General features: G+C 39.0%; 1 protein-coding gene across 1 annotated transcript in view; it reads right to left on the bottom strand.

The window, feature by feature from the left end:
* SVEP1 (sushi, von Willebrand factor type A, EGF and pentraxin domain containing 1) overlaps window positions 1–27,299 on the bottom strand; it is a 120,550-nt gene that overhangs the window by 55,130 nt on the left and 38,121 nt on the right. The window contains exons 4-19 of the mRNA XM_048291209.1: window positions 25,083–25,241; window positions 24,658–24,837; window positions 19,557–19,736; window positions 15,070–15,267; window positions 12,541–12,659; window positions 11,178–11,307; window positions 10,427–10,534; window positions 10,064–10,195; window positions 8,618–8,812; window positions 7,322–7,443; window positions 5,645–5,753; window positions 3,566–3,754; window positions 3,005–3,238; window positions 2,325–2,486; window positions 1,438–1,599; window positions 434–595 (exon numbers count right to left, since the gene is read on the bottom strand). Coding sequence (XP_048147166.1) covers window positions 434–595; window positions 1,438–1,599; window positions 2,325–2,486; window positions 3,005–3,238; window positions 3,566–3,754; window positions 5,645–5,753; window positions 7,322–7,443; window positions 8,618–8,812; window positions 10,064–10,195; window positions 10,427–10,534; window positions 11,178–11,307; window positions 12,541–12,659; window positions 15,070–15,267; window positions 19,557–19,736; window positions 24,658–24,837; window positions 25,083–25,241 — 2,541 coding nt within the window. The remainder of the gene's footprint in view (window positions 1–433; window positions 596–1,437; window positions 1,600–2,324; window positions 2,487–3,004; window positions 3,239–3,565; window positions 3,755–5,644; window positions 5,754–7,321; window positions 7,444–8,617; window positions 8,813–10,063; window positions 10,196–10,426; window positions 10,535–11,177; window positions 11,308–12,540; window positions 12,660–15,069; window positions 15,268–19,556; window positions 19,737–24,657; window positions 24,838–25,082; window positions 25,242–27,299) is intronic.

Genomic DNA, 27,299 nt, shown 5'->3' with positions numbered 1-27,299 from the left:
GTGGGAATAAAAAGCAAATTTTACAGTTCTTATTACACAAATATGTATTTGTAAGGACATACATTTCTAAAACACGTATGTGTGTGTACATATAAAAATATTTTCTATGTTTTTATATACAGATACATGCATGCATATACATATTAGTGTGTATTTATATATGTTTCTCTCTATAGCATATGCGTATAATATACATAAACAGTGTACACACACACTGCATATGTATATTCTGTTTATTGAGCCTTGGTATTGAGTCACTCTTAAAAACAGAGGCTACACCAGTAGGCAGAACCAGCTGAGAACTTCACTGGTTGAAATCAAAGGCCCGCATTTGTCCAGAAAGTAAGTGGGATGTTTTCTATTAAGACTACTTCTGGCTACCCTTTAGATGGTCCCTTTATTCGCTTTATCCAGCAGAGAAAATTTGGCTTACTTGAACAATCTGTGATGGATCTGGCACCAATAACAGTTGTTGTTCCATAAAAGGGACAAGACAAGCAGTAGGACTTTCCCGGATCTGGTTGATAGTAGTCTCTGGGACAAGGGTAGCAAGGTGTCAAACCTGTACGAGAGAACTCGCCTGCACGACATGGTACTGCAAAAGCAAAAAGACCTTTTTTGAGCAATCTGATCTCTTGCACATCCACCTTACCGCTCTCCACCTCTTTTTTATTGCTTTCTGTTCTCCTCTCATAGTCTCTTCTTAGGCTTAAAAGGAACAGGATGAAATCTGCCAGGAATTCACAACTCTAGGAAATGTCAATTTAAAATCTTCTGTGAGGTGCCATGTTGTTCTCAAAGGATTATGGAAATATCTGGAAAGTATTTCATTTTATGACTTTTGCTGCTCTGGGGGCAGCTTTTAAATGGAACTTCCCTTGCATCTCTCACATGTTTTTTGTTTGTTTGGTTTTTTTACTTCGTTTGTTTTGGTTGCTGTTAGATTTTTTTCTCCTTTAAGAAGGAGTAAGGACAAAGACAAGGCTTTTTTGCACCATGTATCCTTACAGACTATTTCCCTGGGAATTCTTCTGGCAAAGATTGTCAAAGACAGTTGAGGAGAATTTCGTGGAACAAATTACAGAGAAAACTGTGTTAAAATTCAGAATTTTTGCACAAAAAATGAGGGAGAGATAATAGTGAAAATTTCCTTTCTCTTATGTGAGGAAAAAGGTTTTATTTTCATTTAGGTACCCATCACATATCTCATTTTATTCCTCCTTATATAAGAATCCATCTTGAAAATCAGGAGGAGGGCAATTGGTAGCAGGAAATGACCTATCACTTTGCTAGGAAATGTTGCTTGGTCTACACTTAACCAGAAGAAGAATACAGTCTAAGGCAGATGAACTGGATTATATTCACTGATGTTTAAACAACAATTTAGACATTTTTAATATTTAGTTGAAAAAAATTCATCACCCTTTTGTTACAAACCTCCACAAGCTGAGACATCCACGGCACCTCTTTTTACTGTTGATGTATTTTCTGGACAAGAGATGCAATTCCTGGATCCAAATGATGGCTGATATGTTCCAAGTGGACATGTTTCACACGTCTCAAGACCATTAGGTGAATATGTTCCCTGCTTGCATTGAGCTACAAGGCAAAAGAGCTCAGAAAGATTAAGCAATGTCCAACAGGAAACATGGCTCCTGATCTCTGAAAATAATGTTGAAATTACAATACACATCACAAGGAGTTTTGTTTCTGGAGCGTACTCTACTCTGAAGGACTTCATGGCTACAAAGGGCAAAAAAAAAGCCAGTTCTGGTAAGGTACTGATAGTGCAATTATGAATTATTAACCAGTAAATTCTCTTCCAATCAGCTTCACAGATGATTTACTGCAATCCAGTGACTCATTTTCATCAACAAAACTAATAGTAATAAAGACAATAAAAATTAAATCAAACTAGCTGTTTCCTTTTCAGAAGAAGTTACAAACACACAGTGGTTCTGGGCTGTTCAATGCCTCAGCATTGTAGGCTAGGATGGAGAGAGGCTGGCAAGGATGACAGTGGTATTAAGTGTATTTTTCTCTAAAAAATGGGCATGCAGTCTCAGAAATGAAATACAGAAATGAAAGACTGAAATTAAACAAAATGTTAAAGGCTAACTCTTCTCAAAACCTCTGCCCAGGCATCCTGCATGCCAGAGCATTGGTGAAAACTTAGATATTTCCTTATGCATGTGCATTAAGGTGCAATTAGGAGCACTCCTCATTTCACAGGCTAGCTTCATTCCAGTATTTCCATCATGGGGTCCAAAAGGACGTCACCAAGAATTCAGAAGTGGCTGCCTGAGCAAGACAAAAGTTCTCACCTTTGCACTTGGAGATGCTTCTAGAGTGTAGATACTCAGTATAGCTACCAGATGGACAACTTTTGCATTCCAGCTGCCCTTCCTCATCTTGATAGGATCCAGTCCAGCAGCTTTCACAGGTAAGATGCTCCAGGGAGTAATAGGTACCCAAAGGGCAGTTGACTATAACGTAATGTTGGAAACATAAGTTTCCCTCAGAGTGAGAAATCATACATACCTGCCTTGCCCCTGGAGTTCCCATTTAGTCAAATGCTGTTTTTTATGAAATGTGATTCTGTTCTTCAGCAGATAGGGTATCTCTCTGGAACACTGTGAAGATTTAACTATGCACAGGAAATGGAATCCAATTCCCTATCTTAGCTACACATCACTCACAGGACTAACAGGGTTAAAAGACTGCATACCAAACACTGTTTTCTCTGTATGACCAAGCATGGATTTGCCTGTCTTCCCCCGGGAGTAGAATCCTGGGTACAAAGCATCCCTTTTCCACAGGCCTTGGTTAGGAACATAAACATCCTCTGGAAGTCAAACTGTGCAAAGCATTTTTTGCAATTTATTGTTATGGGAGACCACAAGCACTGGGCTGTGTCAAATCATAACCCTCTGCAGAACTCCTCTAAAACCTTGTTTTGCAAAAGGATTTTAAATACACATAAGAAACAAGTCATCCAGCTTACCACACATTCTCCCTCTCAGCACAGAACCAGGCCTGCAGAAAAGAAAGGCCTTCTCAGTCTCCAGTGAGTTGGTGTCAGCTACAATGAGCTCAGATGCAAACTGAAAAGAATACATAGGCTCCTTATTGAGAGTTCTATTCAGCCTGTTTGTGATCATTTCCAGAGTTTTAAGGAGCCGTCTCTGGTTTTCCAATTCCAATGTATCATTTCTTTCATCAGGCAGTGGCACGCTAGCTGGAATATAAACAGCAAACACAAAAACCACACAGATTTTGCAGTCAGCACTTCCAGTGTACTCTGGAATTTATCAAGAGTGCAACACTCAAGCTTGTCAGTGGAAAGTGGAAAAGAGGCCATGTGCACACAGCCCTCCATGAAGGCTATGATCTTTCCCTCAAAGAAAAAGTCTGTGATGAAATGGCGCTACAGCTGTGTCCAGAGAATGGCCATCTGCATCTTCACCAGGCTTCTGTGAGCTGGAGAAGTTTTTACTGACCATCTTAGAAATACAATTTTTAAAAAGGAGGAAGGTGAGAAGTTCCATGTTTTGACTTGTCTCACCTGTGATGTTAAATATTAACTTGATTTTTTGGTCAGTCATTGGAACATTCAGCTTATGCCTTTTGACCCGAGCAGGTGCTGCTTTTACAGAGGCAGAGAGATGCTTGGATAAGTCTTCTCCTTGTACTGCATCAACAAAATCACCATAGGAATAATCCAGGTTGTTTGCTGTTCCCCAGCCAGCAGGGCCTGTGAGACATTAAGAAAGAACAAAAAGAAAAGCAACATCATGTGGAAAATAAGTACCTGTACTTATTTCTGAAATACAACTCCAACAGAATGGGGTCTGTTTGAAGCTCCAGATGATGTGTATTGACTTTGACTCTGTATAAGTGGCTACTGTACCTGCATTTTTGCCAATGAAAAGTCTTACTCCTAAGTGATATCCTAGATGACCTGAGTCATGTGAAATTAGCCAAAGCTTTAAAGAACTCGTTATAAAAGTTATAGTGTTGCAATTCTTTCTCTTCCTCTGTCCTGCATGAACCCACACCTGCCAGCAACATCCTAAACAATTCCATATTGCCCTTTATTCCACTTCTTGCTTACTTACAGACAGCACAGCCTATGCCATGCTTCCACTGCGTCTTCTCACAACTCCTTGTTAGAACAGTTCTAACATTGTCTGGCCTCTCAGAAAAGGCATCACCTTATGTGTGTATTACCCTAGATAGGCATTTCTTGTTACACACAGGGAGTCAAATTCAGCCCCTGTCTAATGTCCTTTGCCACTCTAACATGATTTCAATCAGCATTGCTTCTGTACACAATCTACTTCTCATGGTTACTAAATCTAGAGGGATGTGGTCTATTACATTGATCTAGATTATTTTTTAGAAAACATGAAGATAGAAGAAATATCTGCCAATCATCTGTTAGCATCACCAAGATTATGCTTTATTTACAGTGGCAACTAGGACAAGTTAACCCCACAGTTTAATAATGTGAGCATTCCACAACTTATTTTCTAAACTTCTGTCTCTCATGCCTTGAGGAGAGTTCTCATCTCCTGCTTCTGCAGTGTAAAATCATGAGAAACTCCTGAAAAACAGCAACAAGGTTATTCTGGTATGAAGTTGACATGAACCAGATGAGAATAGGACCCTACATTCCACGTCTGTAACACTGTTTTTTCCACATGCCTTTACAGATTAGTTCCAGCTGTCATCAGCATTCATCCTTACGCTGATGACAACTGCAGACAGTACTTCCAGACCTGCTGCATGTCTGAACACAAACAAATGCTCTCAGAGTGAAGCATTCTAAAAGGTGAGCATAAGCAGGAAGTTCTACCAAGTACCTCCACTATAAATCTGTAAGAGAGACACAGTCCTATGACAGATTCTGATGTGGATCTGCCAAAAATGCCTCCTGCTAAGACAGGTAATGTAAGGTATCCATTTTCAGCTTTTCTTCTCTCAGCACTCCTAAGGGACTCAGAAAGGCCAAGAACAACAGCAGCACAACACAGACACCAAGCTGTTCAAAACTGGACTGAAAATGAAAACTTACTTACTTTGGCATAAACCAAAGTGGGAACAACCACTAGGACGGTTACGGATTTCACTCTGATATAGCTACAGTCATGGTGCAAAATCTGCCCTTGCATGCAGGAAGTATTTTCACAGCAAATGGGCCAATGTAAGTGCATATAGCTTTACACAGTGAGGATTCTGGGCAGATCTGAACCAGCATCACAGATGCTCCTCATCTTTTTAACAATCTCCAAATCTAATTCTTGGAGCTTTTCAGTATTTTCGTTTTCAACTGTATGTGATTAGGAAGCTACTTTTTTCTAGGCTAACCAAGCACGTTTCTAGGACTGTGTGTGTCTGTGCTTTTCTTCCCTCCCCACTATAAGGCATCTCAGGAAATTCTTCCTCCACATTATATAGGAAGAAGCATGGATACCAGACATCAAACAGTTCCACAATATTTTTATAAAACCTATTATGTATTTGCTTATTATCTTATGAGTGCCACAGTTATTTAAAATAAAAAATCTCACTAAAGACATTGTGGCAAGAATCCCACTGCTTTAAACCTGGGTGGCTAAGAACCTGTGGAATCAATAATTACCAATGGCAAATCCATTTTCATAATCATAATTATATTCCAAGCAGTGTTTCTGTGTCTGATCTTCCAATCTGCAGTCAATATCATCGACATCATTACAGAATGATGGGACCTTTCAACATAAAGAAGAATAACATTAAAAACATAAAACCACATAAAGCCCTCTCTCCTGGCTTATAAAAACTTCTAATTACAATGTAAAGCACTGGTTCTGCCAGCGACACTAGATTTACCATTTCATGTCTCTTATAACCTGGGCAAGGTCTGCTAAAAGAGGTATGTTTTATTGATAGAACTCAGAAATAAGAAAGCAACTTGCAGGAGTACAATCTCTTTGTTATAGAAGACCTTTTTTTAAGAGAAGATGTCAATTCATTAGTCTTACAATTAATCACTCTTGCATGTGAAATCCCAGAACACAGAAATATACTCAGGCTTTCTTCTCCCTGCTGAATAGCTCATATTTATAAAGCACTTGTTTTCTTTCCAGCTATATTACCTGTAATTCTGTGAGGTTTACAAAAATGCTGTCACTTTTTTCTAACTTTCAAACCTTTCTTCTTCATACCCACCTCTCCCTACCCATGGAAAGGGACTTATGCACCAAAAGATCTCAGAGGGGAGGGAAAAAAATCTCAGGAGGACAGAAATCACATGACAGAAATCACACAACAGCAAACTCAACAGAAGCCTTTCTGATATTGTTTATTTTTTACCCTCCATAAAAACAGTGGAGATTGATTACCTAAGAATAGATGAATGAATGATTTTTGATAAAATATGTATTTCTTGCTTTTTACAGAAAGGTTTCAAGCAAGTTGGGCCCTAGGCAATGTTTTGAAATGGTTTTGTTTTTTCTATATCAACTTTCATTGAAAAGAAGCTCCTGCCCATTCATTCCCACTTTTTGCATCTCTGGTAGAGATTCAAACTCTTGGGAATAGGAATAGGCATATTCAAAACAGCCTTTTTGAATGTTTTCCCAGACTGTTGCATTTTGGTGTAACTGGTTGGAAAGGTCACTATCCTTTTTTTCCTTATTTTCTTTTACTTGCCAAAATAACAGCTCAAGCACTGGTGGTGCCAGGGAAAGAAACAGAAATAAAACCAGTCAAGATTTCTCTACTGGAAAGAAAAAACCTGAATCAGGGCAAGGGACTCATGCAACTCATGAAACTCATGAAACCTGAGCAGATCATTGCTACTGGATTTAAGTGCCTGGACGTACACACCAAATTTGGAATGTATCTATTGGTACATATGCATATTCATCATGCTATTTGGTTATATATTATACACATACTATATAAAATACATTTATTTTATGATCACACCCAACTTTCAAAAATAGCACTGAGGGGACAATTGACTGGGGTTTTCAAAGCTACACAGGTTCTCCTTGGAAGCCTACTGAAAATCTACGAGCTGCAGCTTCCTAAACTACTTGGACACTTGCATAAATTCTGCTGCATATGACTCCACATTGAAGACTAAACTGAACTACATTAAAAAGCCAGTGAATCATCTTTATTTTTAAAAATAACTTGTCACCTTCTGAAAAAACACAGAATTAACTTATGGGCTTCTGCTGTCAATTTCCTTGTACAAAGTTAGCTAACTGGAAAAAGTAACAATATTTTTCAAGAAGTATGTAAAGGGAAGGAGTATTTACTAACCTACCATTTTACCAAGAGCACTCTGGAATGCATCAGTAAAGCTGTTTAGAAGATTGTTGTCATCACATCGTGTTGCTTTGTAGAGCATTTCAAAGGATTTGAATCCATGGTTTGCAAAACGATTTACTGAAAAATGTTGGAGAAATAAATTTTTACTGATCAGCGCAAGAGTTTCATAGCTAAAATGAAGATAATTCAGGCTAAAACTGGAACACAAGGAGGCAAGAAGCACAGTCTTTAAATCAGCAATTTAAATGGATCACTGTTATCTCAGCCAATGATATGACCCTTTGGCAGGCATAACATTTACTAGAAATTTTAAAAGACATTAAAAACTAAGTTCTTTTTCTACTTCAGCATTTTCTTATTGGAAAAAAGCTGTGAGCTGTCAACTAAAGTTCATGCTAACTTTTTACTGAGAGGAAAGCAATAAATATAAAAGTCTTATTACTAATGTTACTAGACTAAATATAAAAAGTTCTCATCGGAAATTAAGCAAAGTTCCGACATGTCCAAGTTATGCATTTTGAATTGGTATCTCTGAAACATAACTCTCATTTGTTCATAGCTGAAACACTAATCTTTTCATGCTGAAATCAAGAAATTGACTCCAATGGAAGTGGATGCAACACTAGATATTGAAGCTCCTCGGATCCACTGCCCAGACAATATTGAGACTGTGACTCTGGAAAATCATAACTCTGCTAATATCAGCTGGCAGGTACCAGCAGCTGAGGATAACTCTGGTGACGAGGCAAGTCAAAATCTGTATCTGTTTAACTGGTACTAAGACTGGCTTCAAATGTAGTTCTAATACATATATTATAGAAAATGTCACCAAAGGTGGAATATTCCACCACTGAAGTTTTGCATGTGTCCATCTCAGAGAAAACACATAAACTCTTCTAATCTGATGGTAATTAGATATGTAAATACAGCACACACTATGCATTTCAATCAGTAAGTTGCCAATACTGTTGTATTCCTATTAAAAAGACACTTCCAGTGCTTGTTAAAAACCTGTTTCAATTAAACTGTTATCTTTGCCATCTTTGCTATTTTGTGATTCCTCCGATTCAAATTCACAGCTATTTTTGTGGTTTAGACAGCTTCTCAAATAACACATTTACAGACTTCCAAGCAACATTTCACAATATTTGTAACAATTCAGAGGCAGAGGACAGAGAATATTTGTTATAAATAAATAGAAGTCAGAATTTCTAAAACATTTTCATTTGCTTTCTCATTAAATATAGTGTTTCATGAGTTGCAGATTCATCTTAGTACCAGTAAGACTTACAAGAGCAGCTAGGCCACTCTGGAGAATAAGGTGGCTTCCAGAGACCATCTTCATATGCACAATAGTAGTTTTCACTTGATCCTTCTGAAAAGCTGTAACCCTCTGCACAGTGCAATGTGCAATTAACTCCTGCTTCATCTGATGTGCATATAAAATCACCATTCACAGGCTCAAAGGAAACTTCACAGGGAGAACCTAGGAAAAACGCAAAGATTTATATAATGATTAATGCCATGAAATAAGTGATCCTGCATGAAAATGGCACTGATGGGATTTCCAAAAGTACCTAGTAGTGACCTGATCTTGCCTCTATTGAAGTTTGTGGAAGTATTATTTGCTACTTCCATAAAGTCAGGATCAGGCTACTGCTAAATAATTCTCAAATTCTGCCATTGCAATTGGAAAACCAGAAACACGAAGACTTTAAAAAAAAATTATATATGAAAAACTGTTTACTAAAATAATATAAAACCTCAGTCTAAGTTTTCACATGAACTTTACACAATGAATTCTAGTAATCTTGTTACATCTTGAATTCTAACTAAACATTATCCATTCTGCACCATCACAACAACTCAGGGTAACCTCATAACCTCAGTTACAATTCATTTTTCAGGCTGACTGTGAAGGAGGTTGTGAACATCTGTAAACGTTAGTCACAAACACTGAACCCCAAGAAGTCTGAGGTGGTATAGACCTTGATACAATGCCAGTTCTAAGTACTGGCTGGTCCTTGCTAAGATTTAGAGGAAATCAGAGACTAGCACATCCATTTGCAACTTACCTTTCCTGAAAGCTATAACCAAAATTCCAGTCTGCATGATTTTAAATTCTCTCTTGACTAACAGATATTTTTTATACAGATGTCCAAGTAATACATAAAAAGTAAAAAGCAGGTACAGAGTAGATTTTTTATTCTTAATATTTTATGTGCCAAATTATTGTTTGGATTTTTAAGGAAAAGCGAACTGGGGGGAAGAGATGTCTATGCAATAAACAAAATGCACTAGTATGCCTATAGGGACAGGTATATTCCAAAATCTAGAGTGTTTTATTATCTTCTGTAATATTTGCATGTAATTACAGAAAAATTAGCAGAAAGTTTTCCTTGTAACTACAGATTTGAAGTAAGATTTAAGTAACACCTATTAATACATTTCACATGGTATCTGTCACTGCAAAAAACCAAAAGACCCACTTTTATGTTTTACTGCTTAATGAATCTTAATTTCAATGCTTTTATACCTAATTTGAATTTATAGAACCAAATTCACCGCTGCGCTGTATCAGTCTTAGACAGTACTAATGAATATTTTGATTGCCTTCAAGTTACTCCAATATAAAAAGGGAATAACTAAAGGGAGGGCTGGAGCAATCTTGCATCCTTTATGATATTCAGTTAAAACAACGCCATATGGTCTTGCCCAGAAGATGAAGACAACAGACCTTTGAGGACAATGTGGATCTCACATGTCCTGTTATTGCCAGAAGGATCCACAGCTGTGTACTGGACTGTTGTCTCTCCTTTGGGAAAGCGATCTCCGGGTGCATGACTCCTAGTGACAGTCAGTGGACCACCTAGAAGAGTTAAAAGACAATCTAAGGCATCGGTAAGCAAAAGAGTCTTGCTTATAGCCAGCCCTGACAAATGGAAAAGGAAATGGCAGCAAATCTTCAAAATTATGTATTCTTAAAAATAAATAAGCAAAAGGAACTGCAAAAAATCTTACTCCAAGGGATTAAGAGCGAACAGGTGGAGTTCTCTAGCCTTCCACCATCTCCTGCATGTTTTGGGGTCCACTATCTCACCTGAATTGTCTGAAAATTCTGGTTCTTCCCATGTCGCTGGGTAATCATTTTCCACTGCTTGTATGGGTGGTGGAGATCTGCATCTGTCAACTACAGGAGGTTCTGCATCTGCAGAATTTGAAAGATGGCATGACATTACCTTACAGAACTACTGCCACACTCAAATGGCATCTACAACCAGAAGAAGTCAGGTAAACAGCAGCTTTAAGCTCGTATTGGAACATACAACAAAGGTGAACAACCTGGAAGTTGCAGCAATTGGAAGATGCTGAGTGAATGGACAAAAGTAATTATTCTGCTGAACTCATGGCTTCTGCAGTGTTTGCTTTCTACAGAGCAAACCTTGGACTACCTGCAGGACTCCTGAATAACACAACTGTCCTACAGAAATACTTTAATAGTGATTTGCATCAGTAATGTGTGTGAACTTTGGAAACTTTGTTGGAGTCTTTCAAGAATTAAATAGAGATTTATGATGAAAGCAAGAAGTGACAATGCAATAAAGCACTTAATAAACCAGTCTGGGGAGAAATCTTAACAGTCAGAAAGAATGGCAGAATAAAATACACCCCAAACTGAACATTGCAAGCAGTGACTGCACGTATGCAAACTGTGACCCAGGAATGGTGATGACAATAATCCTGGGCTTATAACTGCACACATAAAGACCAGTGACTCACAGACTCTTTCTGCACAAATTAGGTTGCAGCCATGACAGACAGCCTTCCCAGTGATTTTTACTAGCACTTACCAATAACTTTGACGTGGAATGTACAGCCTGCCTCATTGCCTGACTTATCAGTTGCTGTGTAAGTAACGTCAACTTCGCCAATTGGGAAGAGAAATGGTGGTATGAAAGCTGGGGTAACACGAACTGAGACCTGTCATAGGAAAACACTTGTTATTTAAAAGCCAAAGCTGGTTACTAATCATGGTATTCATGTTTCAAAAAGTGGACAGACTAGTATTCTTCAATGTCAAGCCTGTTCATGCTTAATGCAAATAGCCTCTTAAAGTAGCAAGGACGGACTTTACAACAGGGTGATCTATGTCCCTTCTTAAATCTGCCTTCCTTATAGCAACAAGGATTTCCCTAGTCAGGATCTGGACCCTGACCTGTTGCAGATTACAGCATTGTGCATTAAGAAAATTCCAGACTGATGCTTGTTTGTCAAATGGCACTGAAGGCATGCTACATTGGCTTAGAACCTGTTTTGTCTGTAGACAGCTCTCCAGCTGCAAGGGCAACAGACCTGGGAGAGGAATGGAGCACACAGTTGTGGGCCATAAGTTACATATGCAGTTTGAATCTATGTATGTGTATGAGTCAATAGCCCACAGATGCTTCGGTACGGCACTTGGCTTCCACAGTTCAATGAATGTCCCTGTGTCAGCAGAGCTATAGTACCTGACAACAGCTATGCCACAGATGAAAATGTGTGAACTTCAATCTCTTTTACTGGGATAGCTCAGTTTCCTAGTGCAAAAAACTCCTGCATTAAAAGCACACACAGACTCACTGTTCCTCTGCTGACTCCTGATAAAGCATTCAGTTGCTGTAACTTGATCATGCCTGAGCCTGTACGGAATGTTGCTCTTTATGAAACAGCTCTGAAGCAAGTTTTCCTGGTAATTCCATTTCCAAGCCTCTGACACCTATGGTGGCCAATGGCAACACTTCTGAACCTTGCACAGGAAAATCAGATTTTTCTTTCTCACCTAGGAAGCTGAAATTAGTTTTTACTTAACCCAGCGTGTACTTGTTAGCCTTTTAGATTAATGAACTGGTTTACTTCCTTCTGAGAAGAGTTTATTAAACTTCTTCACATTCTAAGTGCTCATTTTTAAAGCAGCTGTCTTCATATTATAAACAAGAGAACATTCTTTCTTTTTACCACATAAATTAACCGTATGAGGTTTTATGCACTGAAACTCCATGCAGTGTTCTGTGGCTGCAAAACTCTAATCAAGACAGAAAATGCTGAATTCTCAAGATAAAATTTTCTAGAAGATTTTGCTTCTGCTTATCAGAAGAAAGAAATTCTAGTGGATGATAAAATTAATTGAAATCAGAAAGACCGCGTCCAGTTAAATAGATAGAGATTTTGACTTGCCTCATCGCCAGAGTTATCCTCAGCTGCTGGTACCTGCCAGCTGATATTAGCAGAGTTATGATGTTCCAGAGTCACAGTCTCAATATTGTCTGGGCAGTGGATCCGAGGCGCCTCAATATCTAAACCAGGAAAAGGACAATCTAGTTTTATATGTGGTATTACGGAAGTAAAACCTCTATAATGGTTAGACTGAAACTTGTTATAACCACTCTTTCTCGTAATGCCTGGAATATAAATGTACATATTTTTGTAAACTTCCTGTCTCTGCCCCTTTGTAATTCTTGCCTAGAGATTCACACATGATTAGTAAATCCTCCTGTGGAAAGGACTGATTTTTGCTGTATTTTTGTTTATCACTTAGTACAACAATATTCTGGTTTCTACACAGAACCAAAGCCCAAGGAATAAGTAAGAATTAATTTGTTTCTTTTATTACTCATCCCTTCCTTCTCTATCCCTTCCCTGTCCAGACACAGGACACATACAGATGAAAACACTTGTTTCTGACAGTCAGTGACTTAAAAAAACCTGGAAGTAGTTTTGACATGATATATAAACTATGAACAAGACAATAGTGACTCTCAAATTCTCTGGAGCATGCTGTGGAACTGACTTAAAAGTAACAATGTCAAAATCTGGGCAGCAGTTACTGGAAATGTTCCTTAACAAACTCCTATTACAAGGTATAATGTAGGACAAATGGAGTCTTCTTGTGACATGTGACAGTGCCAGATGGTTCCAGAGGACTGGTGGTACAATATGGGTAACATCACTACCAACATTTACACCTCAAGTTTCTCTGACAAACTTGAAGTACTACTTCAGTTCCCTGGCATAGAGCCTCCCAAAACATTTGTGGTCAGGTTATTTTATTGCTCTGGTGTTGCTTGATGAATGGTCTCTAGACTCATAGGACAAGGACACATTTGGCTCTGAACTCATCTATGCCCAAGAGGCTTTAAAACAACTCAGAACTGATACCACTTATATTTTTATTATGAAATAATTCCGGTACAGACATAACTTGGGCAATTAAATTACATAATTAAGAATGAAAAGTAATAAATATATGTGATTTTGCCTTCCTTTGAACTCATTCAAATGAAATTTTTATTAGAAATGTACTCTTATAAATAACTACCAGTTATGGTTCACACTCCCTTGACCACAGCCTTCAGGCTGGGGCAAATTCCATTTGAAAGTGAAATTCTCTGAAAGGGCTAATAATAAATAAGTCAGAAAGAAAATGGCTCTTTTGAACTGGCCAAATATGTTGGCAGCAAAACAGAGAAAGACAGTAACAACAATGAAAGAATTGAAATGCAACTATTCATTTTTACTCAAAAAGAATAACCTTCAGAGTTTCTCAGTGCCTCCTACATTAGGGGTTTATGCACTGGTAATATCTAAAAGCTTGAACCCAAGCCATGCTGTTTTATCTTGATCTAAACACTTCAGCTTGTGCTGGGATCCCATCAAATATTAAAAACTGTGGTTTGGCCCAGGTTTACACAAGAGATTCAGAAAAAACAATGTGGTACATCATGAAACGGGAAACAGTATGTTTAAAGAGAGAGACAAAATCTTCCTGGCCTGTACAGAGAAAAAATGCCTCAGTTTCTGTAGCGACCTGGCACGATGACTGCCGTAACTGTTTTCTGTACTGTTCCATCACCCAGTGGCTGGCAAGGGCCCCAGTTTGGGGTGAAAGCAAGAATTCTCAGAGCACAATAGTTCATGAAGAGGTGAAGAGCATATTCCCAGACTTTTGTTTTTATCCTGCCATAATCCAGAGCCAGACCCCTTCCAGTTCAGTTATGCATGTGTGTAAGGGAATAAATAACCTAGCACTCCTGGAAGAGGTGGGCAGAACTGTACATGAAATGGCAGTTCTGTATTGAAATGCATGTCACCATCTTCTGCCAACTTTACACTTTGTCAGCCAATGCACTTGGTGTTAGCCAATTTTGGCCTTAACTCTTGTGCACTGTTGCTTGGGGCATGTCAACAGCCATAGCCACTCAAAGACAACTGAAATGAACATTTCTCTATAGTCTATCAGCCAGGGCTTACACAGCCTTTACAGTTTTGCTCTGACGACAGGGTTTATAAACTTGTGCTAAACCAGTAATGATAGTATTATCATTGTTATTTTACTAGAAGTGTGGGCTCCACTTTGAATATTTTTAAGCTACAAGCTTTTACCTCTACTTTGAAATTTTAAATTTACCTGCACATCAGGCCTTTTAGAAGGCAGCCACCTAACAACTGAGAGATGGAGCCCAGGAGAGGCAGTTGATGATGAGCACTACAAGATGACACTCAAGTGACCTCTGAACTCCACATTTTTATTACAAACTACAAGTAAATCTGACAGCCAAGCTATAAAGGTCCAGGCAACACTTCTTACACACTGTTTAAGTTTTACTTTCCCCAGTTCAAACCTGACCTTACTCAGTTATTTGCTGTGTGCTTCCCTTCAATTCTGCACTCGTGTGTACACAGACATGATTTTGTGCTGGTCTCTACCTTTACACAGAGCCTCCTGGATGTTTGCACTCCATCTCCCAAATGAAATGCACCTTATTTCTTCTCTAGCTCCAGATAGGATGAATCCCTGGGGACAGCTCAGCTGGCACACAGTCCCAGAAATGGCAGGCTCCAGCCCACATCTGGGAGGGAGAACTGTTACACGTGCTGGTTTCTGGAGGATGGGACAACGCTTTTCTGCAAGACAGCAGTAGAACATGATTTATAACTGACATACACAAAGTACACATTCAAAAAACCTGCAAATAATGTCATATGGAAAATTAGTGGGAGCAGAAAATACATGGTCTTTTCAAGAGTCTGTAGAGGTATGAGTGCATCAAAACATTATGACCTGATGAAACTTTGCTACTTGATTTTCAGTGCTGAATGAAGTAAACAACAGCCAGTTTATCAGGTCTTCTGTTGTCTCACTCCTGCTCTTCACTGAAACAGAAATATAGTAATATTCATGCAGATCCCCTATATCTCACTCTCTGGATTCACTTTTCTTTTTTCTTCTTCTTCTTTTCCTTACATCTTCCTCTTTCATGGCTGCTCTGCAGCTGCATTTCCTTGCTTCTACGAAAACTAGATCATGGCAGGAGAGAGATAATAGAAGACGTATCTGTAGCCTTCTACAGCTTCTATCTTGAAATAAGAAAGAGAGAAGAAGAAAGATACTCTGCCATGAACTCCTTATAGGTTAGGGATATGATCTGATTTTGCTTACTGCATTCCAAACCAAATGAAACTGGACTTGGTCTGCTCTGTGTTCAAAACAGCTGGAAAGACTCAGGGTGACCATAGGAAGCAGCTGAGCTCTGTAAAATCAGGAAGGGTTGATGGTTGCTTAAAGGTTTAAAATAGAAGTTTTGAACTATTTTGTTACTAGGGTTCACTACAAATCCTGAAGACCATTTACATCAAAGCAAAAACCACAATGCATTTAAGCAGGTTCACAAAAGCTTTGTTTCATTCTTAAGCGGTTGTTTTTAGGAATGTTATTTTTACTTCAAGTATGGAGGCATTAACAAAGAGGGTAAAAAGGGGTGTCCCATGAATGTGGTTTGTACACTTCCAGTACTGTTTCTTGCAACAGAAAATAGGCAAACACACATGAAAAATACTTCCTTATTCAGAGCCAATGAGAAGACTTTTAACTCTTTATAACTCATCAGTGAAGAAATTAGAGAGGTCTTTACACCAAGAGCACACAAAAAGCAACCCAACCCAGCTACACAAAAGGGAAGCTCTACTGAGCTCTTAGCAATGGTTTAATGACAGAAAAATGATTCACATTCAAAACACTTCACATTCCTTTTCTCTCCTCTCCTTTCCCAAAACATGCAGCAAGTAACAGAAAACTGGTTTTTATGCATGAAACTAATTTAAAGACTCTTAAGAATTCTGTGTATTTCCTGAGATGTAAACCCTCAATACCTAAATGTTTTTAAAGTCCAAGCAATTAATAATTGCACTTCATTTCAACAGGATGCACAGGTCACAAACACTTCTAACACATTTGTTCCGTTCAGGCAGATACTGCTGGCTCTATAAGGTGGAACAACTCCATCAGGAAATAAAACCCCAAACCCTAAGTTCTGGTTGCTCACCATATGAAGGTAATTAACAAATAGCAAAAAGATCACAATTTAAAAAAAATATTTGAAGAGACAAGCTAAAAGCATTAAAATGTATATTACTCTGGGAACAAGTAGAGAAACTGAAACATGTAAGCATGAAAAGCAGAGGAAATTGCAGCTCTTTGGAAAGCAAAAACAGCTGGGACTCTTGCTTGAGACACATCCAGCTATACTAGAAAAATCCAAGTAGAGCACAATCCTGAAATGTCTGACAAAAACTCAGGATAAAATCTGGTATATCTAGCCCAAGGGAATTTCTTCTAAGTAGGACAGGTTTTTACCAGAAAAAGCAACTGTAACAGTGTTGTTTAGATTTTTTTATCAGTGCTCAATTCCAGAATTTGATCAAGCTGATCCAAAAGTCTGGAATTCATTAATGGTAGAGGGATATACATGACATTAGTCATATTGATAGGGAATTAATAGAGAAGAAGTATTTCTAAGGAGACACAAGAACCTGCTTTCACCTGCAACCACCTGTGATGAAACACAACACTGTATTGTAATTCTTAACATCAAAAGGAACTTGACATATAAGAAGATTATAAAGCAAATCATGCCTCTTTCCTTCAATCCCTTTGCCAAGACTGTTTCAGGGAAAAAAAACTGGCCAGCTGCAATCAGAAGCGAGAAATAGTAATTCTTTCAACGCTAGATGGCATCAGCACCCTGGATGTCATTTGTATTTTTACTTCACTAAATATTGAACAAAGAAAGGAGAAAAGCATCGTGCAAAATTCATTAATTTTAAAGTGATTGATATTAAACTTTTGCCAATGGGTAGGAAACACAAGAACATGGCTGTGGAGGTTTTCTGGTTTTCCTTTTTTTCCCCCTCAAACTGGAGAAATGACAAAGCTTCCCTTTTCAGCAGATATCTTGTTTGTCACCCACCTATAAAACATATGTACCCTACTCAAAAGTAGCTCATTGCTAACAATATCTTTAATGGAAAAGACAAAAATTTAAAACTTATGTAATATCCAAGCTTGCATTACCTTCCAGTCTCTTGGAAAGAGATGCATGACAACAGACCCCACAGAAGTGACTGTAAACAATCCAGGCAGTGTTGTGGTACAGTGACAGTAATGGTTACAGATGGCTGTGGTGCAGTCTCAGTGAGCTAACTTGCAAATATGGCAAACTTTGCACTGATGAGCAGTCAAACTGAAAAGCATTCAGAAAACCAGCTAGACGAGTATCCTGAGGTCCAAGAAATCTGTTTCAAGGTAATAGACTGAAGACAACTCCAGTTTTCTAACAGAAGGATATGACATTAATAAATTATCAATTACAAAAGCCTAAATACAGTAGGATTTCCAGCGCCTTTTATCCAGCAAATGGTAAATAGTAATTAGGAGCTATTTGGACTAAAAATAAAAAAGACAATACCTCCTTGACAATTACGATAATTGAGAAAATGGATACAAAGAGTAGCTTCTGAGGAAGATACAGTATCAGTTTTCTGATATACATCCTTACATGAATAAAACTCCACACATTTATATTGAACCAGAATTCCAGCAAGCTTGCTCTAAACACCCATCACAACAAGAAGCAGCAGAAATGCTTCCCAGCTAACACTCTGTCCTTTCTGACAATCAAAGGTAACTTTCTCATTAGATTTTTCAGACTCAGCAAAAATAAGATATTGCCATGGATAATCCAGGAATGGAGGCAATATTACATGGTGTGAAGAAATCTTCTGATAGAGAGTAGAGCTGGATTTTATTAATCAAAATGCTAAGCTAAGAAGGATGAATTCAACTGATGAATATGGTTAATCTTCTAATTATAATATTCCAACCAGATTTCAGGGGCCCTTCCTTTTGAAGTTAATTGAAGTTTTTCCACTGATTTTAAGAGAAGAAAGATTAGGATCTCTTAGCAAACCATCTTGTTAAATTAATTCTTGTGGATTATTTTCATCGTTTTAGAGAATGTACTTACAGTTAGAAATTTATGCTTGTCTCACACAAAGTCCACATTTTTAAGACTGCAATAAAACAGTAAAGAAATAGCCACAGGTTCAAATGAAGTCACCCTACTGCCATTGTATTTACTGGATCCAGGTGACATATACTTCACTCTGACTTTAGTCAGCACTGGATCAGCTTCTGAATTGCTGGATTTTAGACTTGTGCTTATTTTTTTTTTTCCTTCAGCCTGTGCTTGAAAGTGTTTCAACTGTATTTCATCATCTTACTTTTCAAAGTTAATTCAAGACCTGTCACTAGTCCTAAATGGATAATTCTGAAATATATAGTCCTTTATTTCTGGAACAGCAGTACATGCCTAGCTATCCCTGCACAGCTGGGGTGACCTCTGAATTCTGACTCAGAGGTGCTTAGTTCCTAACTTGTGTAATCTCTTATTTCCTTGTTGTGAGTCCAGCAAAAGTGACAACTACTGCACCTTTACTCGGGTGGTTTACACAGGGCCTGGCTAACATAAGCTAGTCCTTGCCTGCAGATCAACTTTAGCTTTATGATGGTAACTCAAAGTACTGGTTGTTCATATTCAATCCCTAGCATAGACCTACTGCTTCTGTGTTTCTTGTAACACACTGTGTGACAGTGTCTGACACTAATGAGACACAACAACCTTTCAGTAATCAGCAGTCCATGTGGGATTTAAATGACAATCTGTCCACTTTCTCCATTTACAAATTCCTTTGCCCTTCCCCAGCTTCTAAGATCGGTATAAAACATCCATACAAAAATTCTCATTTGTAGCTTAGCTTCACCAGTTATCAAAATATGGAGAATTTCTCATCTGTGTCAGCATGTTGGAAAAGGCTGTGCTCTGACATGAACAGAGAGAGTTAGGTCAGATACCTACCCACACACTTTGGCTCCTTTGAATCCCACTGAGAGGTTCCCTGGCAGGTGAGTTTGCTGTTTCCTTCAATTTCATAGCCCTCATTGCAGGTCACAAAACATACTGTCTTATAGGAAATATCCGCTGTTGAACAATTAATGTGTCCGTGTTGAGGAGACCGAAGTCTGGGACACGTTCGAACTGCAAAGGGAAAAAAACACCAGTTCAGTCTGAGCACTGAGTATCAGTGGAGTTACACTACTTTGCCCAGTTTTTCAGAGGTGGGAGAGATACCATCTTGTACATTAGTTACAGTAACTTGTACGAATTTAGGGAATAGAGCTAGTACAGAGCAGATTTTTTCAAAGGCTTGATACCTTCCTCTTCCGGAAACAGTCTTACATGAAATAAATGTATGAGGCTGGGCACACACTTCCAAGTTCACATAAGTACTGACATAAGTCCAGGCTAACAAACTAATTGTGCATCTGGCACACAGTGTGGGGCCTGAGCTGGTAATGCCTTCAAAAGAGGACAGCTGCAGGCATATGGAATCCTGTGGAAAATTGTGTGTCCTTGGGAGTTCCTAGTTTCTAACAACGCCTGAGAGTTCTTTGGGGGATTTCCAACTGGCAGGCTGGTATGGGCTGAGAACACACCAGGCAACAGGCTAAGAGCTTATGAACAGGTCAGATGACAGTGCCCTGGTACTCAGGAGTGTTCTCAGGCACTCTGGACTGCATTCACGGAATACAGACAGGGGTAAGCCTCAGCAAATAAGAAGATGCTCAGCATGCTGACGGAGACAGAGAGAGGAGGAAGGAACTTATACGGCTTGTATACCAGGTCCATGAGAGATGAAAAGGAACAAATCAGGCTGTTGCTGAGACAAAAGAGACCCTTTCAGGTATCAGGCATGGAGACAGTCCTGGCTGCTGCTCAGCACAGAGGCTTTTCTCCTGTAATGTCTTGCAAACACTGAAAGCAGTGTGACTCCAAGGAGAATGCAGTCCTGTGCAGGATGTGTGTGCAGAAAGGGAAGCAGGGAAGTGAAGAGTGATCATCAGATTGTCTTATGGTTTTACTACTGAATCCTGATGCTGCAATCTAGCACAAAATTACTCTGTAATTAAGATTGATCCCAAAAGAGATGAATGATCACAGTAACAAAAAAGTAGCACTAGTATGAACTGGATTTATGTTCTTTGTTTCAATGTCACAACCTCAAGATTTTATAGTAGGACCTCTTTCCTTTGTATGGCCTTTTCAGTGCAGATCCTTTTAAGCTAGGATCTCATGCTCCAGCATTTTTGCCCTTGATCCCGTCCAGACAAAACTCTGAACTACATACACACTGCCTGGCCTTTGGGTCCCTCAAATAGCTAAGCTGTATACACCTACTGTCTGGACATGAGTATGTGATGATCACGATACCCCAATAACCAGCCACTGACTTTCCAAAATGAGTTGAAAACTCTGATTTAAAACTGATCTCAGCTGAAGCTGGCAGATACTGTTCAGTATGTTCAAAGAGGGATAAAAAAAACCATGAGGGCAAATGGTGTGATTGCTCGAAAATATAATCAAGAAGACCACATTTCCTTAAACCCACAGAATGGCTAAGGTTTGAAGGGGCCACTGGAGCATATCTAGTCCAACCTCTCTGCTTTACGTTGGTCATCCTAGAGCACATTGTACAGGGTTCTGTCCAGACAGTTCTGAGTCTTGCTAGTGAGGGAGACTCCACAACCTCTCTGGGCAGCCTGCTCCAGTACTCAAGTCACTCTCACTGTGAAGAAGTTCTTTCTCATACTCAGGTGGAACTTGCTGTGCATCAGCTTCTGCTCACTGCCTCTTGTTCTATTGCTTGGCACCACCAAGAAGAGCCTGGCTCCCTCCTCTTCAGATACTTATATACAATGGTAAGATCTACTCTCAGTCTTCTCCAGGCTAAACAGGTCCAGCTCTCCCAGCCTCTCAACCCTTCCTCACAACATGAAATCCTTTCTCATTTGATTGTTTTCCACAGCTTCTGTTTACCTTGCTGGCAGGAGAGCAACCTCTGGTGACGGGTGGCTTCAGAGAGCTGGACAACTTCTCTGCTGTGTTTTGGGAAGCTGATTTTACCAATTAACCTAATCTTGCTGGTGCCAGGTAGAAGGCAAAATGTGATCTCCTCTAGAAACACACTCAAAGGGAAACCAACTTGGCAGCCTCTCCTTTCTCCAGTAATTGTTTACTCTGCATACAAGTGGACACCACTAGGCACCTCAAACTAATTAATGGGCATGTGGCGTGAATGCTCCTTCAAATGAAAGCCAGCTCCATAAATGTCAGTAACTACAAAGCCTCTGAAAGCTACAAACAACACATATTAAATAATGTCTTCTTTTTTTTAAACAGCTATGGTGACACCTAGGGAAAAAAAGTTTGTAGCAAAAACTATGTATATGGGATGAGAAAGAAGCAAAATAAGCCATGCAGATGTACCTAATATATCCTTATATTACCACTCTCTCACTTTTACTCTCTGAAATTATTACTACTCTTGTTCTTGCATATACACAGGCATTCTTTAGGAAGCATATTTAAAAATGATCTTGAAAGGCCCATTTTGTGAGAGGCGCTCTGAGCTTCAGAGCAGCTTTGTAATATGCTGTATCTTAACTCTAGTAGGGGGAGTAAGAAAAACATGTTTACAGCTGAATCTCACATCTTTCATACACAAGAAAGTAGGCTTGCTCTCTTAAGATATCTACAGAAATAGAAATACCCAATCTGCAATAAAAAGAAGCAAATTCTACCAAACTCTACTACTTAGGAAGCCTAAATGAATTAAGATACTGAGGACACTCTTGGCAATGTTAATGTGCCTACAGAGAAGGCAGTCCCTTCACTACCTGCTGTCTAGACATTTCTTCTGGAAGGACTACACAGCTGCAGTGCTCTTGCCTCCTCAAGTGTTTCAGTGTTCACACTTAGTGTCTCAGCATGGCTCTGGCACAAACCTGTAACTGAGCCCAGGTTACCTCAGTCATGGTTCCAAGCATTAAACAACAACCCACCCTCTTATCAGTAACATATTTTCCATGACCAAGAAACATTTCCATAAAGCCAGTGAAAACAGTAACAACAATAGAGTATATTCTGCTTGCTCTGGGGTTTTTCCTAATAAATTGTTCTTGATTAAATATATGGTTTGCAGTTGTTTTTTTCCTAGGTTGCTGTTAATTGCATGACATATGAGTGCATTAATCACTTTCTAATAGCACAGCAGATTTTAGCTAGAAAAAGAACTGAGGAGTATTTAATGTCAAAATCCAAAGCAGTGCAAAGGGATTTTCCTTCACTCTCCCTTCCTAATTTATGTGATAAAATACTCCTGGGATTAACAAGATGGCTATAAACCATGCCTTTGATCTTTCTCCCTTTCATAGCCTGAGTGAATCAAGACTAGCAGATCTAGCACATGTAACAGTAGGATTTTAAATACTTTTTTTTTTAAACTGGAAGTCTTGAGTATGATGGACAACGGCACAAAAAAAGCAAAAATATATTCTTCCAATGCTTCAAAGGATATTAGCTCAATATCAAGACAGTATCTCAGTGCCTTCCCCCAACCTTCCAAATTCCCTGTTAAAGAAAGATCACACCCCAACACCAAGTAGGTGAATTCCTTTAAATGCTCTAGCAAGATTTTCAAGTACTAGAATCTTCCACTTCTCCATGAAAGAGAAGATGAAGGATCACTTCTTTGTGGCTGACTGCAGCTTTTCCCAGATTTTTTGCACAAGGGGCTCCTGTGTGACAGAAGCTTTGACAGTGGGTCCCCCAATATCCCAGTCTGCCTGAAGCAGCATGCATCTTCTGTCTATGTTTTGACTGCTGGAAAGCCCACAGCTCCAAGTTCTGCTACTCAAGATACCCTCATGTTACTGGCCAGCAATTTATTTTCCATTGAAAGCTTCTCCTTCCTGCCTCTTGTCACTGGAAGCTAAAAAGGAAACCTAAGATTTCCAGAACTATTTGAAGAAATGTCCTGCAAATCTAGGCAGAAGTAAACTGCTATAGGAAGAATGTCCCAAGAGACCAATCTCTAGCTCAGATTCCTCCTTTCAGAACCATAAGTTGCTGTTTCTTTCAGGGCTGCAGTGTTTGCTGTACTGTCATGAAGTGCTAATGCCTCCAAAGATCAATCCAAGGCCAGGGCAAGAGTTACAGAATGAGCTGATGGCTTTTAATTTACTAGCTTTCAGGGCAGCACATTAATGTCAGGGGCATTAAAATCAAGTTAAACATGCCAAACTGCATCTTGTGGCTGTTGAGGAGATAAGGGCTTCTACCTGGTTTATTCTTTTTCAGTCTCTCCTTAGAAGACATACCAGATATACAGACATGGAATTGCAGTTTTCATTCTAAACCATCAAAAACCCAGCCTCAGGTAGAGACAAATAATAGCAAAACAAATCTCTGTTCCTATCAGAAAATCCAGAACTAACATTTTTCAGGATGCTCTTTCTTATATCTTCTCCCTTTCACACCTATTTTTTTCTGGCTGGCATTCTTCTATAGTGAACTTCTAGGATATTATAATTGAAATTCCACTCAAAATTCTTCTGAAGACCCTGCTCAAGTCCCAAGCTTTCCTATTTTTGGTAAGAAGAAATTGTAAGAAAGCAAAATGGAATTCTTCCATGGCTAATGTCTCCCAGCACCAATGCCCCTCTAAGCCGAGAGTCTGGTGGATGTTCTAAAACTGCCATGTGACAAGGTCTTGTTACATATTTAAGTACTTGGTAGGTTCACTGGATTTACACAATGTAGATACTAAATTCACAGAAATTAGGTGGAGAGAGGTGAAGAGAGATTTAAGGAAGGTGACTGTATATTCACTTGCAAAAGACTGTCTGCTTAGTAAATCTTGCTCTGCTTTTTCCTTTGTAGAAGTCCTCCTTCCATTTTAGAAAGGAGGGAAACAGAGTGATTGGGGTGGCAGCCAGCCTTTGGAACTTTCTTTCACACAAGGACTACCAGGATCAGATCTGCACACCCAACAATGTAGTGAGTAGAGAACACCACTGTATTGAACGAACAACAGAAAAAATACTTTTCAAACACATACCTCTGCAAGTAGCCTCTGATCCAGACCACTGCCCATTTGGTTGACAAAGCCGGATGCTGCTTCCCACAAGATCAAATCCTGCTTTGCATCGGATTCCACAGGCAGCATTAAAGTAATTGTTGCAGACATTCTGGACAAAGTGACCATTTTCAGGGGGCTTCAGTTCAGGGCAGTGAACAACTAAATAATCAAACAGCCACAACAAAGTGGTTACTAGCTGGAGGGCAACAGGACACTGAAGGAAAACAATCCTTTTAAATTTCTAACTCAGCTTGCACCTTGGCATTTTTTCTGGTTTGGAACAACAGAGAAAATCTTGCATGCAATTTGACATGACCCTCACAGCACAAAGCCACATAAAAAAATTGTCCCAGCACTGCATTGTGCATTCCAGGGGTATTCTGTTCCTGGATGGAAACACTTACCTTCACAGGTTTGTCCTACAGCACGATATCCCTCCTGGCATGTACAGTCCCCAAGGGAGGTACTTCCTGGTGGAGAAGTATGATTTTCATCAGGACATGAGATGCAAGTGCTGATTCCGCCTGGTGAACCTTCAGGCTTGTATGTTCCTGGTGGACAAGCTTTCAGCAAAAGAAAACAGAAATGAGTTCAGGACATTCACCTTTCACCTAGCAGATTTGTTCAGGTGTGTTGCTTTACTCTTTTTACATTATTCATCTATATATTCAGTGTCACTTAGGGCAGGAGCATTCTCCACTTAAAGTACTGCAGAGCTGTTAAGAGGTTTCAAGTAATGCCTACCAGACTCAGTGGAGTTATCTACAGTGACTGTCCGGGGACTGACATTAAATCCATGATTAATCATCTTGAAAAGAAACCCAGTCCCAGAAGACACACACTGACAAAACCTGTGCAGATCTTATGAAGACATTCTTGATTCAGAAGTGTAAAAAATTAGTTCAGACTTAACTACATTCAAAACTACACAGATGTTTAACGCATACAGATTCATCATAAAAACCTAATACAAGCCAGCAAAACCCCCATATGATATATATGGTCTATATACTAGATGTGCGGAAATGTGCGAGGCACCAAAAATGAAGGGATTAATTAAAGCAACTACTTCTGAAGATTTTGCACTCATTTATATTGCATTTCATATTTTTAATTCTGTGCACCTACACACACAAGCTTTAAAAACATTCAGGTGATGTTTCCTAATGCAGGGAAAATGCATAGGGAAAAGGCACCTCTCACCAGAGAACTTCAGATTGGCTTGAAAACTCTGAGTCTTATTGCTCTTTGCCTTGAATTCTATTCTTCAGGAAATCTCTGTAATTATTTGTGTTTCTTTCACAAGATATATGAATTAGGGGAGGGACTAATCAATAGATGCTGCTAAACTGAAGTTTTGATTGACAAGATTACCACTTGAAATGGAACTCAAAGACACTTCTTCTGAAAAATGTAACTCCTAATGAAAATTCAGAAAATATTCTGAGAAGGTTATGCAATATTAACACTGAAACCCAACCAAAAAAGCTCTCTCTCCATTAACTTCACTGTCAACCAAATGGCCACATTTTCTCCTGCAGACTGCAGGTCAGGCTCTCATATGCTCCCCTCAGTACAGTCAATTTGCAGCATTTGATGTAGCTTTGCATGGTAAAAAGAACTGTACAGCCATAAACAGCTCAAGTGACTTCCTCCTTACACAGTTAGGTGTGCCCTGCTTCTGGAGCTGGTCTCTCCTGTGGAGCTGTATCTCCTGGAGTTGTGACATTCTGGCAGTATTAGTCTCTGCTTTGGTAGATGTTAGACCAGCTTTGTCTTTTCTGCCCGTTAGATGCTAAGACACTCTGTCTATTGTCTTACTAATGAAAACTTACTGCTTTCTAGGCAACTGGAGGAAAAAAAAAAGAATACAAAGACAAAAGAAAATCCACTCTCCTTTTTCCTCATCTGTCATGAGAGAATTGAGTTTCATAAGCCAAGTTTTATGGAATATACCTCAAAAAAAATCAGCCAATATGAACAGGTGGTACTTTCCAGAAGGAGGATGGTTTTTTTGGATAGGTTCCAGAGAAAATACTTTTGTTTGCTTTTCAGAAAACTGTGTGTGGTTTTTTTTTTTGAAGAAAGCAACTGAGCTGCTTCCAGGAAAGAAGCAATTTTGGGTGCTGTAATTTGGATTCAAAAATTTTTATTTTAAACACACTTTTAAAGAGACAATGAGCCTTTGCAGTAAGGGATATAAGTACAAAATAAATCATTTCAGGAAGGAAATAGGGCAGAAAAATCCAATCAGATTTAGAGCTGGGATTTTTTAATTTTTGGTTTGGGATTTTCAGAAAAGTATTTTGAAAAAAAAGTCTGTTTTTTATAATGCACCTGTTCTTCCCATCCAAGACAATCCTCTTGGACTTCTACTGCTTCTTTCCTTTCTCTGTGCAGAAACTCCCATCTTGACATCACATGACTCTGAAATATTGTCTCCTGCTTTAGATGATCAGAGTATCAGAGGTATTACTCTGAAATCTCTGAAATACTTCCATATGGCACTCTGTGGAAGTCTCTGTGCATTCTTTTTAAAACTGTATCCAGCACAAAGTGATGAAGTGCATCCAAGAAGATACAGGAAAGAGTGAAAATGAAGCATCACAGGGGACCTGCTC

This window comes from Corvus hawaiiensis, chromosome Z (assembly GCF_020740725.1).
Source record: "Corvus hawaiiensis isolate bCorHaw1 chromosome Z, bCorHaw1.pri.cur, whole genome shotgun sequence".
Taxonomy (NCBI): domain Eukaryota; kingdom Metazoa; phylum Chordata; class Aves; order Passeriformes; family Corvidae; genus Corvus; species Corvus hawaiiensis.
Note: the sequence above shows the minus strand (reverse complement) of the source record. Positions and strands in the feature narration are given on the sequence as shown.